The sequence below is a fragment of the Podarcis erhardii genome, assembly GCF_964252035.2.
Source record: "Podarcis erhardii genome assembly, chromosome: 12".
NCBI classification, from domain to species: domain Eukaryota; kingdom Metazoa; phylum Chordata; class Lepidosauria; order Squamata; family Lacertidae; genus Podarcis; species Podarcis erhardii.
Genome location: NC_138513.1, coordinates 39,912,852 through 39,927,184, shown reverse-complemented (window position 1 = coordinate 39,927,184; position 14,333 = coordinate 39,912,852). Strand labels below are relative to the sequence as shown.

The following is a 14,333-nucleotide window of genomic DNA, read 5'->3' as shown; positions in this document are numbered from 1 at the left end:
GAATTAATTTTAAGATGTATTTTAATTGATGTCTGTTTTTATGCATATCGTGTTGTTTTTATGATGTTAGCTGCTCTGAGCTTGGCCTTGGCTGGAGAGGGCGGGATACAAAAATATATATATTATTATAATTATTAACAAATAATCAGTGCTGTCATAACTGGCACTACATTTCTAGAGATACCTTCATGAATTTGGTATTGCTGAACTATTGCATTGAAGGAGAAAGGAAGGAGAATAACTTTTCTTTCATTACATTACAAACAAAGTGAATTCACCCTTGAAAATGTGAACCTGAACTACATTTCTGCTAATTCTACTTTGAACAGGAAGAGGAGCCAAAGCCTCTGGCTGATGTTGTCATATGTGTGAGTAAGAAGCTCAGTAAAAAGCAGAGCGAGCTGAATGCCATTGCTGCTTCCCTTGGAGCAGATTACAGGTACGTGCAGTTAACAGAATTCTTCACTGATAAGACTTTGACATCTAGCTCTTGAAATTATTATAGTGATTCAAGTGCCTGAAATTTTCTAGTTGCTATACAAAGATAAAAAGCAGTAATGGTCCTGCCCTCAGGTTTACAGTCTAGTACACATAATTCAAAAAGGAAAATGGAGGGAGGAATTTGAGGGTAAGGCAATTTATTTCACTGGTCTGGTTCACAAGTCACACTGAACCATAGGTAAAATAAATTGTGGTTTTATGTGAATGAACAGTATGCTGGTGCATATTCCTCACCCCTGCTGCACTGGTGGAAAAACAGCCATTATCTGGCTTGTGTCATCCGAACCTTGGACTCATGGTTTGTTTCTAAACAAACCATGAGCAGAAGCTAAGGAAGAAGGAAACCTATAACTAGATCTAGGTTGAATAGAGATCTCAGATTTACTGTATCTGAATGAAAATGGAGTATGATTTGGAACTCCGTAAATAACTCTTCACTGAGCCTATCAATACAGAAAGCTCAGTATATACTATTATGGTGATATCTGACACTTGCTAGACTTAATAAAATTCACGTAGATGCATGTTTCTGGTGTTGGAAGCCTTCAGCTATAAATGCCAATTTCTTACATATGTGGTGGGAATGCCAGATGACGTGACTTTTAGAGACAAATAATTGGTGTTATATGGCTATGATTGGGATTAAGCTCTATGCTGATTTAATGGATAGGGCCTGATGTGTCAAAGAATATGAAATCTCTAATAACAAATTTATTATTCTCAAAAAAAAAGTGGGTGTATAAGTGGAAAAACCCACAAGCTCCAACTAGATGGGAATGATAGTGCAGAGATGGACAAATCAATAGATATGATGCATATGAGAAGCATTCAGCATTCAGAATACTATATTTGTTGATAAGTGGCTGTGTCTTGTAAGTTATTGGAATAAATGCAATGGAAGCTTGAGACTTTCTGTGATTGCTTTGTGTAACTTGCAGACCATAAAATCTATCCTGTAACTCATTTGAGAACCTATTTTCTAAAAGATTGAATAAATAAATAAATTTATTAAATTTGTTCCAGTTTTTGAATGTAACACAGTGAATAACCATGGGAAGGGCCATTGTTCACTGGTACAGCATCTACTTTGCATACAGAAGGTCCCAGGTTCAGGCTCTGGCATTGGCTGGAAATATCTTCTGCCTGAACCCTGGAGTGCCGTAAAATGTGACTTTTCAGTTTGAATTACCAGATGGACATTTATTTTATGTTCCTGAAAAATATATCATGGTCTCGAAGGACGGTTTTAAATCACCATATTTGTCGACTGATTGATTCTTAAAAAAAAATTATTGGCATATTTACCATAGAAAATGATCAGCATCCCTGGTCTTCTCAAGGTGAGGCAATGTGGACCCTCCTGCATGTGAAAATGGTGGATGTTATTTCCAAGAGCTGTTCCAGTTTGGGGTGTGTGCAGGTGTTAGGAATGTTGAGTTGGCATCATGATAACCACAAGTCACACACACACCCCATTCCCAGAACTGGAAATCACTTAACGTGGAGTTTAACATGTCTTTCATATCTTTTAGGTGGTGCTTTGATGAAACTGTAACTCATTTCATCTACCAGGGAAGGCAAAATGATAGTAACCGGGAATACAAATCTGCTAAAGAAAGGGGCATACATGTAGTGTCGGAACACTGGCTTTTGGAGGTATGGAGAAACAGGTTTTTCCTAACACAAGGATGGGGAAAGGGGAAGGTTGCACAACATGTCATTACTGACTTCTTTTTTTTAATGTGAATTGAATCTTTTAAAAATCGGGCATATATGGGGTGACAGCCTACATTAATCACATTAAGGCTAAAGTCAATTGATTTCAGTGAGGCTACTCTGAGTTTAATTGGATATCATTCATAAGCAGTGTTTTGTGCATGCCAGTCTACATGCAGTATAAGGGTTCAGCATATGAAGTGCCCTGTGTGCTACTTCTGTTTCATATATCTATAAATGTAGCTTGGCAATATTTGTGCGCTTACACTGCAGTTCTTCTAAGGTCCATCTGTATTTCAAAAGCTTGATTGTCTTTCAGCAAGACTTGTCACTTGCTGCTTGTCTGCTACTAAGTATGTCGCTGAAGCACTGTGCTAAAAGAGAATGAGGTGAAAGTGCTATTAAGTGAGAAACGCAGCCTCTGAGTCAGCGGTTGCCAATATGGCGGCCACCATATTTTGTTAGATTCAAAGTATCATTGTCCCTTACTATTGGATATGCTAGCTAGGGGCTGAGGACAGTTGGAAGCCCAGCATCTAGAGAGCACCACATTGGCAACTTGTACTCTTGAGTAATATACAGTGAAACCTCATGTTACGTACTGTCCTCTTTACGAATGCTTTGGGTAACGAACTCCGCTAACCTGGAAGTAGATGCCCCTAGTTGCGAACTTTGCCCCAGAATGCGAGCGGTAGTGGCAAAGCAGCAGCAGCAGGAGGCCCCATTAGCGAAAGCACGCCTCATGTTAAGAAAGGTTTCGGCTTAAGAACAGACCTCCAGAACGAATTAAGTTCATAACTGGAGGTCCCACTATATTTGTGATTTTAAGGGCAGTGCTGTTTCCATTGGTGTGGCAGTACTAAGAAGCCAGTGATTGGCATGGAATCAAAAAGGAAATAATAAAATACCCTGCAAAGTAGCAGCCAGAAATACACTGTAAACAGCACATTTTCCTGGATATCTGTTGTTGTTGTTTAGTCATTTAGTTGTGTCCGACTCTTCGTGACCCCATGGACCGGAGCACGCCAGGCACTCCTGTCTTTCACTGCCTCCCGCAGTGCCTCCCGCAGTGTCTCCTGCAGTGCCTCTATTCCTCTACTATTCAGCCCTTCAGTTCATCTCCTGTCTTTCTTTCAGCTCTCCAAAGTGTATTTGTCTTCCAACTCAGGTGTCTCTCATCTCTCTTGTCTTCTGTCCTTAGTTACTTGTGTGGCTCCCAGTTCGAGTTCCCCCATTCATCTATCCTCTTGCTCCATTGCCTTGGATAGGCTTTTCCTTTTATTTTAAAGCCTCTGTTTATCACTTAATTGCTATAATTTTTAAGTGGTGTGCAGGCAACTCACAATTTACACTAGGGTTACATTTCACACTTCTGTGCATGTAACTGAAATTGCTTATATTGGGAGCACACTGGTGAGTCCTCCTGGCTCACGAGGAGACCTTCCCCAGAGCCCAAAGAGGACATCCTCTTTGGGCTTTGGAGAGGGTTTTCTTGCAAGCCAGAGGCATAGTGGGCCTTTGCTGAGGCCTCCCGCCGGACAGCTGATGTGCAGGGTAGAGCAGCCGCTGCCGCCGCTTCCCCACATGTCAACTGTGCAAGCCGCGCTGTCCCTGCGACTTGTGTGGTTTGCGCTGCTGAGGTGTGGGGAAGCAATGGCTGCTGATGCTTCTCTACCCCACATGTCAGCTGTTAGGTGGGAGGCCTTCACAAAGCCTCCTGTGTCTTTGCCTTGTGAAGAGACCCTCCCCAGAGGGCCCCCCCAAATCCCTGGTAACAGAGAATAAACATTTCACGCATCCAGTGAAACAGTTTCTAGTTCATGAAAGCTTATGCGGCAGCAAAATTGTTAATTTTTAAGGTGCCACAGGATTGTTTGTTTTACCAACAAAGTAACATTTTCAAGGAACATATTTATTGCTGGCTGGGCAGAAAAAGAAATGTTTCCTTAACAAAAATAAAATAAAATTGCTCACTTCCTTGCTCTAACTTTGTAGCATTAATTCCTCTCCCTACTAACTCTTTCCAGAGTGCACAAGAATATAAACGGCTGCCTGAATCTCTCTATCCTTACACATATAACCCTAAAATGAGTTTGAATATTAGTGGTATTCAAGATGACAGATTCTCAGATCGGCTAGATTCATCTGAAAAAACAGGGAAGGAAGACGAGGTATGGGAGATTCAGTTTGTGTGTGTATGTGTGTTTTAACCTGGATGAATAAATAACAGAACAGTGAATGGCTTCCTGCAATTGTTTTCACTTAGATTATGCTAATTCTGTAATCTAATAAATGCCAAAAGTTTCAGTTTATTGTAGATATGGCAGTTAGTGTTCACAACATTATGAAAGTAAAAGGACTAAACTAATTGACTGCTATATGACCACGTTCAGCTACTTGGAGGAAAGGCCAGAGCTTAATGGTAGAATATCTGTGGTGCATGTAGGTCAGCCCCAGAATCTTCAGGTAGGCTTGGGAAAGATCCCTGGAGATCTCTCTGTCAGTGTAGACCACAAGTGGGGACCCTCCATATGTTGTTTGCCTTCACCTTCACCTTTCCCCAGTTAGAATGGCCAGTGTTCAGGGGACATAGAAATTGCAGCCCAGATACATTTGGGGGGCCATCGGTTCCCCATTCCTAGTGTAGACAATACAGTGGTACCTCGGGTTACAGACGCTTCAGGTTACAAATCCCGCTAACCCAGAAATAGTATCTCAGGTTAAGAACTTTACTTGAAGATGAGAACAGAAATCACACGGCGGCAGCAGGAGGCCCCATTAGCTAAAGTGGAACCTCAGGTTAAGAACAGTTTCAGGTTAAGAACGGCCCTCCAGAACGAATTACATTCATAACCCGAGGTACCACTGTACTGAACGAGATGAGCCATTGGTCTGACTTGGTATAAGGCAACTTCCTGTGTTAATGTCATAGTGACAACCTGGAAGTAGATTTACTTTTGTTGGACTGTTGAATATTTATGTTGGGTTTATTAGTAAAGTTTGTACAGTGGTGCCTCACAAGACGAAATTAATCCGTTCCGCGAGTCTCCTTGTCTTGCGGTTTTTTCGTCTTGCGAAGCACGGCTATTAGCGGCTTAGAAAAAGGGGGGGGGAGGGAAAAAACTCGCAAGAACTCGCAAGACGTTTCATCTTGCGAAGCAAGCCCATAGGGAAATTCGTCTTGTGAAGCTCCTCAAAAGACGGAAAACTCTTTCGTCTAGCGAGTTTTTCGTCTTGCGAGGCATTCGTCTTGCGGGGCATCAATAATGAACATGGGACAAATTGCCATACTTTTTCTGTTCTGAGATATGACTTGTGTAAGACCTGAACACCAACTGTTTCAGAAAATGTCGTTGGATACTAATGATATAGAAGATGTTGCTATGGATCAAGTGACTGAGGCAGCTTCTGTCGAAAAAGAAAATGCATCAAAAGGAGGTAACTGTTTGTGTGCATTATTGTATGGCTTGGCATCTACCAGCCATTTTTGCCATATGCTGAAGATCTACTTCTTTACGCAGACCAATGTTGTATTTTTAATTTGTGTGACCCACCCCTGTGACCTTAGGATGAGGGGCAGAATTTTCAGTGAGTTCTTGAAATGTACGGAATATGGAAGGGCAAAGTATGCGTAACTAATAAGCAGTGAAGAAGGGGCCCACGTGGCTTTTGCTACATGGCATTTGACATATTTTAAGTAGAAAGAGCTGTTATTTATTTACATTTCTTTTGAACTCCAGTTTTAACACAGACACTGGAAATGAGGGAGAACTTTCAAAGGCAGCTACAGGAAATCATGACTGCAACATCGCTAGCAAAGTTTCAAGGACAAAGAAAATCTTTGTCTAGGAACGGCTTTGACAATTCTCCGACCACTCCAGATGGCCCTCGTTCTGTTCGTAACGGCCGCAGCCGAGTCTTGGAAGCCCTAAGGTACTATGTGACGTGTGAACACATCTTGAATTTCTGGGCTACCATCCTAGGAAGCTACGCATAGGCAGCTAGAGGTGTCTTATGGGGTTTTTGCTGCAGCTGCTTGTGTGACTGAATGACAAATTTCTGAACGGAAAAGTGACTTGTCTGATCAGCTGCGCAAGTGTCTGCAACAGAAACTTTAAATGCCCAGCTGTGAATGCAGTTCTCCCATGCTAGTGCACAGGAGACTAACTTATCCCATTGATCCAGTTACAGATAGGTAGCCGTGTTGGTCTGCCATAGTCAAAACAAAATAAAAAAAATCCTTCCAGTAGCACCTTAAAGACCAACTAAGTTAGTTCTAGGTATGAGCTTTCGTGTGCATGCACACGAAAGGTGACTTCTGTTTCAGTGTATCTGAAGAAGTGTGCATGCACACGAAAGCTCATACCTAGAACTAACTTAGTTGGTCTTTAAGGTGCTACTGGAAGGAATTTTTTTATTTTGTTTTATCCAATTGACTGCATTGTAACCTAAGTCCAGCTAACCTAAGCTTGTTCTAACCCAATACAGTGGTGCCCCGCAAGACGAACGCCTCGCAAAACGGAAAACCCGCTAGACGAAAGGGTTTTCCGTTTTGGAGGCACTTCGCAAAACGAATTTCCCTATGGGCTTGCTTCGCAAGACGAAAATGTCTTGCGAGTTCCTGCAGGTTTTTTTCCTCCCCCCCTTTTTCTAAGCCGCTAAGCCGCTTATCAGCTGATCCGATAAGCCGCTAATAGCGCTAATCCGATAAGCCGTCAATGGGCTTGCTTTGCAAGACGAAAAAACCGCTAGACGAAGAGACTCGCGGAACAGATTAATTTCGTCTTGCGAGGCACCACTGTATGTTTCATTACCGTTGCACAAGGTTAGGGAACCCATGACTCTGCAGATGTTGCTGGACTTCACACTGCCAACAACTCCAGTAAAGCATAGCTGAAAACCAGGGCCAGAGGTTTTCCAACTGCCCTACAGAGAACTCTGTATACTTACTAAAGCAGTGCACATCCTCATTGTTCATTTTGGTCCTTAGGCAGTCACACCAGGTAGCAATGGATGTCAACACAGAGCCATCACAGAATGAACAGATTATTTGGGATGACCCCACTGCAAGAGAAGAGAGGGCAAGGCTTGCTAGTAACCTTCATTGGCCCAGCAGCCCCTCACAGTGTTCTGAACAAATTCAACCCATTGCAGTAAACGCTGGAGACCTCTCGCTTACAAAATCCTTTACCGATACGGAAATTGCTGAAATGGGTAAGAAGAGAAAACAGTGTGATTGAGTTGAAATAGCTGGTTTTCATGTTTAAAAAAAATCCCTGGATTTTGCTCACTTGAGACTGTAGATGTGTAGTTGTATTATTGAAGGTTTCCCTGTTTTTGTTTTGTTTTTAAATGCTGCATGTTTGGGGGGGAGTCTAGGTTAGAATTAAGCTCAGGCATATTTTCTATATATAATGAAGATTTCCTTTGTGTAGTGGAGTCCAAAGTCATGTGAGTCCCCACCACTGGTACAATGATAAGAATTCATTAACAGTTTTACCATCTGATGTACAATTATTATTATTTTTTGCTAGGCCCAATCTAATCATTACACATTTTTGTTGCTACCAGGAATTGTGTATTCCAGTGTAGAGTAGTTTGTTGTCAACTAACTATATACTTGCTTTGTGTCAGAGGATACCAATGATGATCCATTTAAAAAACAACCCCTTGCTTTTTTTATTCATGTATATTTGAAACACCTTCCTCACACCAAATATTTAGGGTAGGAAGGAGTTGAGCAATTGGCCTAAAGATGTGTCTGGAACAGAATATTGGGGGGGGGGGGGGCAAAGGAAAGGTTGAAGCTGTCTTAGGTATCCAGGGGTGGAAGGAGGGCTTGATTAACCAAATGTTCACATGACAGAATTATGAATAAGAGATTTTTTTATACTTTGTATGGTTTATGTGGCACTTCAAAAGCATTAAGGATACATGATAATTTTGTTCTACAGTTAGTCTCTTCTCATGTGTAGGCAAACACAGGCGACTCCCGATTTAGGCTCATCCGAATGATGTGTGATCACGCACACTTGCATTGCACTGAACCAGAAAGTAGCCCCGAAACGTCATAAAAAGGGGTGGAGCAGGCTTACATCTGCTCTACCGACACGCATGGGGGTCTGGAACGGAACCCCTGTGTAAAACAAGGATTTCCTGTAAGTTTAGGCTGCAGTCTGTATCATTTATTGGCTATTTAAACCAACAGGGTTACATGTTTTTGAGGTTCTGATTTAAATAATACATTATTTTTTCTTTTCTTTTCATTTTCTGCATGGCTTCCTTTGAGAACTGTTTAGTTTTATATTTGCCTGCTTTAGTGATTTGATGGGTTTTTTTTGCTTTGTAGAAATTGATGAACCTGCAAAAACAGATTGGGTTGAGGTCCCAAAGGTTCCAGGCTGTAGAAATCTAGAAATCCCCATGAAAGAAGATAATCTGATCCCAACTCCGCTGGCTCCTGCCATTGCCTTTCCTTTGGCAAATCCTCCTGTGGCTCCTCAGCTGAAAACAAATGTATGCCTTATGACAGTATGCTGATGCATATATTAATATTTGCATTCAGAAGTTATACTCCAGTGTTCGTTTGAACTTTCATTTGAAGTTGTTATTAGTTTAATATTAACATACAGATAATAGATCGCAGCAGACAGTAATTATTTTATCCCCGTGGCTTCTTGGCAATTAATTTAAATCCCATATGCAACCTGCTTTTTCCTGCCAGCTCAAGAACAATGGAGAGGTTGAAGGAAATAGGAAGTACCTGTGATTTGTTCTGTTAAAGTAATTTCATTATGGGGACTAGGAATGATTTTTGCAAAGATTTCAAGGGTCTGACATACTGGTTAAAATATCTGGAGGTATTTAATTTCATGTAGTGCTTGTTGACTTTGTGCTACCTGCTAAATTACTGTATAATGCATATTTCATAGACATGGACTTCAGCTCTGATACATTCAGCTACACTTGATCAGAATAAATAGCTTCTACTGTATACCTTGCCATTTAGTAGAGACTCGGGCAAAGATATCGAAGTGATTTTTTAAAATAACAAATTTGTAACTCAAGTCTCTCTAGGGGCTTATCATACAGTTTTTTTAAAAAATGCGACTGAATTAAATGGATAATGGGACAAACTGCTGGGAATCAATGACATCTTTTCGTCCTTTCCTCTTTTCCCCAAACTTACCTTTTCAGGTCATTAGAGTAGACCAAATGACTGCTGAAGAACCAAAAAAAGAGTACAGATTCCAGCTATCTTCTGTTCGCCCTCAGGCACGGATTGATTATTACCATATGATTGAAGAGCTGGGTAAGAAATTGGTGACCAGAGCATACTGGGGCTCCATCTGGTGGTGGTGGTTGTTGTTGTGGTGTGTGGCTTACAAAACACCTCATCACTTTCTATGTCTGACCTTCCTCTAGTAGGAATTGCTTGTAAAAATAACTATATTTAAAATCCATTCTTTAGGTGGAGTGGTGCTTGAGAAGCAGTGCTTTGACCCTAGGTGTACCCACACAATAGTGGGGCACCCTATTGGCAATGAGAAATTCTTGGCCTCAATGGCAGCTGGAAAGTGGGTACTCCATTGCTCCTACCTGGATGCATGCAGAACAGTACAACGCTTTCTACCGGTACGGCATACTTTTAAGTAAATTTTAGTCTGTTTTAAAAACTCTTTTACTGTTGCATTTGTACAGTGGTGCCCCGCAAGACGAATGCCTCGCAAGACGGAAAACCCGCTAGACGAAAGGGTTTTCCGTTTTGGAGGTGCTTCGCAAAACGAATTTCCCTATGGGCTTGCTTCGCAAGACGAAAATGTCTTGCGAGTTCCTGCGGGTTTTTTCCCCTCCCCCCCTTTTTCTAAGTCGCTAAGCCGCTTATCTGCTTATCCGCTAAGCCTCTAAAAGCCGCTAATAGGGCTAATCTGCTAAGCCGTCAATGGGCTTGCTTCGCAAGACAAAAAAACTGCTAGACGAAGAGACTCGCGGAACGGATTAATTTCGTCTTGCGAGGCACCACTGTATTTGTTTTTAAATGTGAATCCTGCTTTTCCCCACATCTGTGTCACAAAGCAGCTTACAAAATGAAAACATACAATATACAAAATTCAAAACTTAAATATCAGAGATTAAAACATCAGAACACCATTGATGGTGCAAAGGCATAAATGAAGCTGATATAATTTACCAAAGCAGCATGTGGTCGGAAAGCAAATGATGTGGTCTGGGCAGTGTCTAGATGGGAAATTGTACCTATGCTGCCTTGAGTTCCATGGAATAAAGGCAGGGATATACATGAGGGGAAAACAATGAACCAAAATATTGCCTCACCTCAATGTCTTAAATGACTGAATCCCACTTTAATTAGCTACTCCATGGATTTAAGCTGAGAATTCATTATTTAGGTTGAGTGGTGCTTGAACTTGGGTAATTTAAAAGCATACTTTCCCTTTAAAAAATATCTCAAAGGCCACCCAGTATAAATGTTACATGTATTTTATTTGTTTATAAACTATAGGTTGCTTGTTTTGGGGATTTTTCTTGTTTCATGTTGTTGACTGAATTGCAGTGAATAAGAGACTTTCCGCCCATTAGGAGGAAGATTTTGAATGGGGAAGTAATTCCATACTCAGTGCTGCATCTGAAATAACTGAATCCCAGAAGAATTTAGCAGTTGCAGCAATGAGGTGGAGGAAAATAATACAAAGACGGCGAGAGGAAGCTGGCATTACTGAGGTATTTTTCCTGAGGAGTAGTTGGTTTTTTGAAAGTAGCTCTCAGCTTTTTATTTATTGATTGAATGACACTTTGTGGCTGTAAAGATAGATGCAATTCATTTTTATCTAATTTTTTAAAATTGAAAATATTCCTTTCCTGAACAAAATAAAGTGAATAAAGAATTTAAAAGGTATGTTCTATCACTATATCGTCAAGAGATGTACTTCAGTATAGTAAAACAGCATTCTGACTTACTAACGTTAGGCATTCTGACTTGTTAAACTACTTTTAAAAAATGTGTTGCTAAACTTACTTTGTAGCATTTTATACGCATGTGTTCATGTGTATTAATATTAATAGCTCTATTTTTGTAGGGGGCATTTCGTGGTTGGAAAGTTATTTTGAATGTTGACCCAGCCAAGGAAGCAGGCTTCAAACGTCTTCTAGAATCAGGTGGAGCAAAGGCATGTATTCTGTTCATTTGCCACTATTGATGCCAGTGGGTGTTGAATTGCTGCTTTCTGCATAAGAATATAGTATCTTAAGATTTCGTATTAGATCAGAATGATGAATTGTTACAAAGCAAGGAACTGGTTGTGTCACCAGAAACTTTTCGTCCTGTGATGCCACACACATCCATTAAGCGTACTCCAATGTTATTTTTCCATTAATTTTCAGTTATAAGTTTTGTTGTGTCCATTGTTCCAGATCCACTTGGGGGTGGGAGGAGAAATCAATCTGTATGTATTATGTAAAAATTGAGCAAATAATTTAGGCAGGTGCAGGGGACCGTTGGCCTTCCAGATGTTGCTGAACTACAATTCCCATCATGACTATCCATGGACATGCTCACTGGGGCTGATGATAGTTGTAGTTCAGCAACATCTGGAGGGTTAAAGGGTTATTCACACCTCTCTCCAGCTACTGAAACACAAATGTCTCTGTGTGTGGAGTTATCTATAATGACAGTGGTTATTTTACCAACATTTTTTCTATTTCAAACTCTCCAAATTCATGTAACTAAAAAAATGGCAAGAGATCTTTAAAAAAGTATTTGAAATAATAATAAACCAAGACTTAAAGCTAATATACTCATGTTGGGGGGAAATGGAGGTTTGTTTGTGCCAAATTTGCAATTGTATTATATGTACAAACTCATACAGTGGTACCTCAGGTTAAGTACTTAATTCGTTCTGGAGGTCCATTCTTAACCTGAAACTGTTCTTAACCTGAAGCACCACTTTAGCTAATGGGGCCTCTTGCCGCCGTTGCGCTGCCGGAGCACAATTTCTGTTCTCATCCTGAAGCAAAGTTCTTAACCCGAGGTACTATTTCTGGGTTAGTGGAGTCTAAAATAGGGCTAATAAAAATAGTAATTTTCTGGTACTCAGTTGGCTAAATATGTGGGATTGTTATAAATGATAGTAAACTCAACTATATTTCCTCCATAATTGCTATGAGTTGCATCCAGATTACCGCTTTAAAAATTGGAGCATTTGTTAAATACAAGGATCTAATAAGAAGATATGATTGAATTCTCAATAGTTGGAAATACCTGGTATTCTGGAAAGCTGAATATTTTCAAGTAATGGTTGAACACCCTCTTAACAGAACAGGTAGATTTTTGTCTGTATAATTCAGACTAGGGTAGCCATTTGCTAGGTTCTTTGTGGCAAGTAATTTACTGACAGACCCCTCAATTACGCATTCTCTCCTTAGCCATTGGCTCTTTGAGTCTGGATACCAGACAGTTGTCACAGGCTCAAAAATAGTTTCGGAAGCTGCATGTGACATGGAGGACTTACCACCCTTTGCACTGTGCTGTAATATTGTGCAGTATCAATGGCACTTGTCCAGCCAATTTCCTTCCTAGTATTCTGGGAGCGTGGAAAATACGTTTCGAGATAGGGTAAGGTGTCAGAGGAACAGAGTCATGGGGGCTTAGCCACGTGGAGATGTTGCACAACCACTGCACCCTATTTTGACAACATAACAGTTAATATGTTCTTGATTTTGCATGCCACTTCCAGGGCCATTCTGGAAGCTGCAAGCAGGGCTGGCAGTTCACGTTCTGAAATTCTGCTGGCAAGGCTAGTTTAAATGTTAATAGTACGCATGTACCATTATATATATATATATATATATATATATATATATATATATATGTATATGTATATGTGTGTGTGTGTGTGTGTGTGTGTGTAAGTAATTCAGTGTCTCTGTGTTTGAAATTACAGGTGCTGCCTGCTCATTCTGCCTCTGTCTTTAGAGAAGCCACCCATCTTTTTGCCGATTTTAACAAACTGAAGCCAGAGGATTTAAGAGTTAATTTAGGAGAGGCTTCTGCTCATGGAGTGAACTGCCTGAAACCAGAATACATTGCTGACTATCTTATACAGGTCTGCATGCCAGTAGCACAGTATGACTTTTGTTACTTTTAAGAAAACTTGCCGCATCTCAAAAATCAAAGCTGTTGCAGCAACTATGTGCAGAATTTTGTGTGCCTAGGGCAAGGATTAGGAAACCTGGGGCAATTCCCAGTGGCAGTAGTCAGCATGGCCAATGGTTGGAGGTGATGTGAGTTGTAAATCAGGAACACCGGGAGGACCACAGGTTTCCCATAAGGTCTTTCCCTTTGTATGACCAATAGGAAAGCTGTGTGTGTGGCGGTAGAAAAAGATAGAAAACCTGTTGCCTACCCAAGGCTATGGATTGTGCCTCGGGTGCAGAGATTGTGATGATTACGTTGCTCTTGACCCATTTTCTTCAGCTTAAAACATGACATTTCAAGACAGGTGGATGTTGTCTTTTTCTTTACCAGAGCTGGTTAGAACAAGAAGCAAAAAGGGCCAGGTCTGCAGACAGGGCAGACTTTAGCCAGTATTCCTGCTGAAATGCTAGGGTAGTAAGTAGGGAAAGAGAATGTCTGATAATGAATTCAAGGGTGCGATAATTGAGAGGAAAACTTAAAAGCTGGAAGCATGAGTTCCTATTGTGGGTGGGTGTGCATGTGTTGGTAACGGGCACTCCTTAAGAACGTCCTAGGTAACAGAAATGTGGGACTAGTGATGGTTTAGATCTTTAAAAAACTACAATCTTGTTTTGAAGGAGCAACCACCTCAAATGGAAGGTTATCGTTTGCTGGTATGAAGATAGGCAGAAGCTTCTGGTAGAGAACATGAAACCGGGTTATCTTAGAAGCAGATATCTCCTGAAGAAACACGCCTGATAAAGCAAGTCTTGAGTATGTTGATACCTTAAAAATATTTTTTTCAAATTTCTATTTATACTTGTTTTCTTTCCACATAAAAAGGTCATTAAATGTTTTTGTAATATTTTGTGTATATTACTTTTAAAATGAAATTTGGTTGCTCAGAAACTAGACTCCACTGATT

At 40.6% G+C, this 14,333-nt stretch overlaps 1 protein-coding gene across 1 annotated transcript in view; it reads left to right on the top strand.

The window, feature by feature from the left end:
- TOPBP1 (DNA topoisomerase II binding protein 1) overlaps positions 1-14,317 on the top strand; it is a 31,341-nt gene extending 17,024 nt beyond the window's left edge. Inside the window, exons 16-28 of the mRNA XM_081881845.1 lie at positions 330-439; positions 2,034-2,157; positions 4,245-4,388; positions 5,562-5,655; positions 5,958-6,150; positions 7,208-7,431; positions 8,567-8,733; positions 9,415-9,529; positions 9,689-9,852; positions 10,816-10,956; positions 11,313-11,402; positions 13,176-13,337; positions 14,047-14,317. Of these exons, the coding sequence (XP_081737971.1) occupies positions 330-439; positions 2,034-2,157; positions 4,245-4,388; positions 5,562-5,655; positions 5,958-6,150; positions 7,208-7,431; positions 8,567-8,733; positions 9,415-9,529; positions 9,689-9,852; positions 10,816-10,956; positions 11,313-11,402; positions 13,176-13,337; positions 14,047-14,088 (1,770 nt within the window). The 3' untranslated portion in view covers positions 14,089-14,317. The remainder of the gene's footprint in view (positions 1-329; positions 440-2,033; positions 2,158-4,244; positions 4,389-5,561; positions 5,656-5,957; positions 6,151-7,207; positions 7,432-8,566; positions 8,734-9,414; positions 9,530-9,688; positions 9,853-10,815; positions 10,957-11,312; positions 11,403-13,175; positions 13,338-14,046) is intronic.
- The last annotated feature ends 16 nt before the right edge of the window (positions 14,318-14,333 follow it).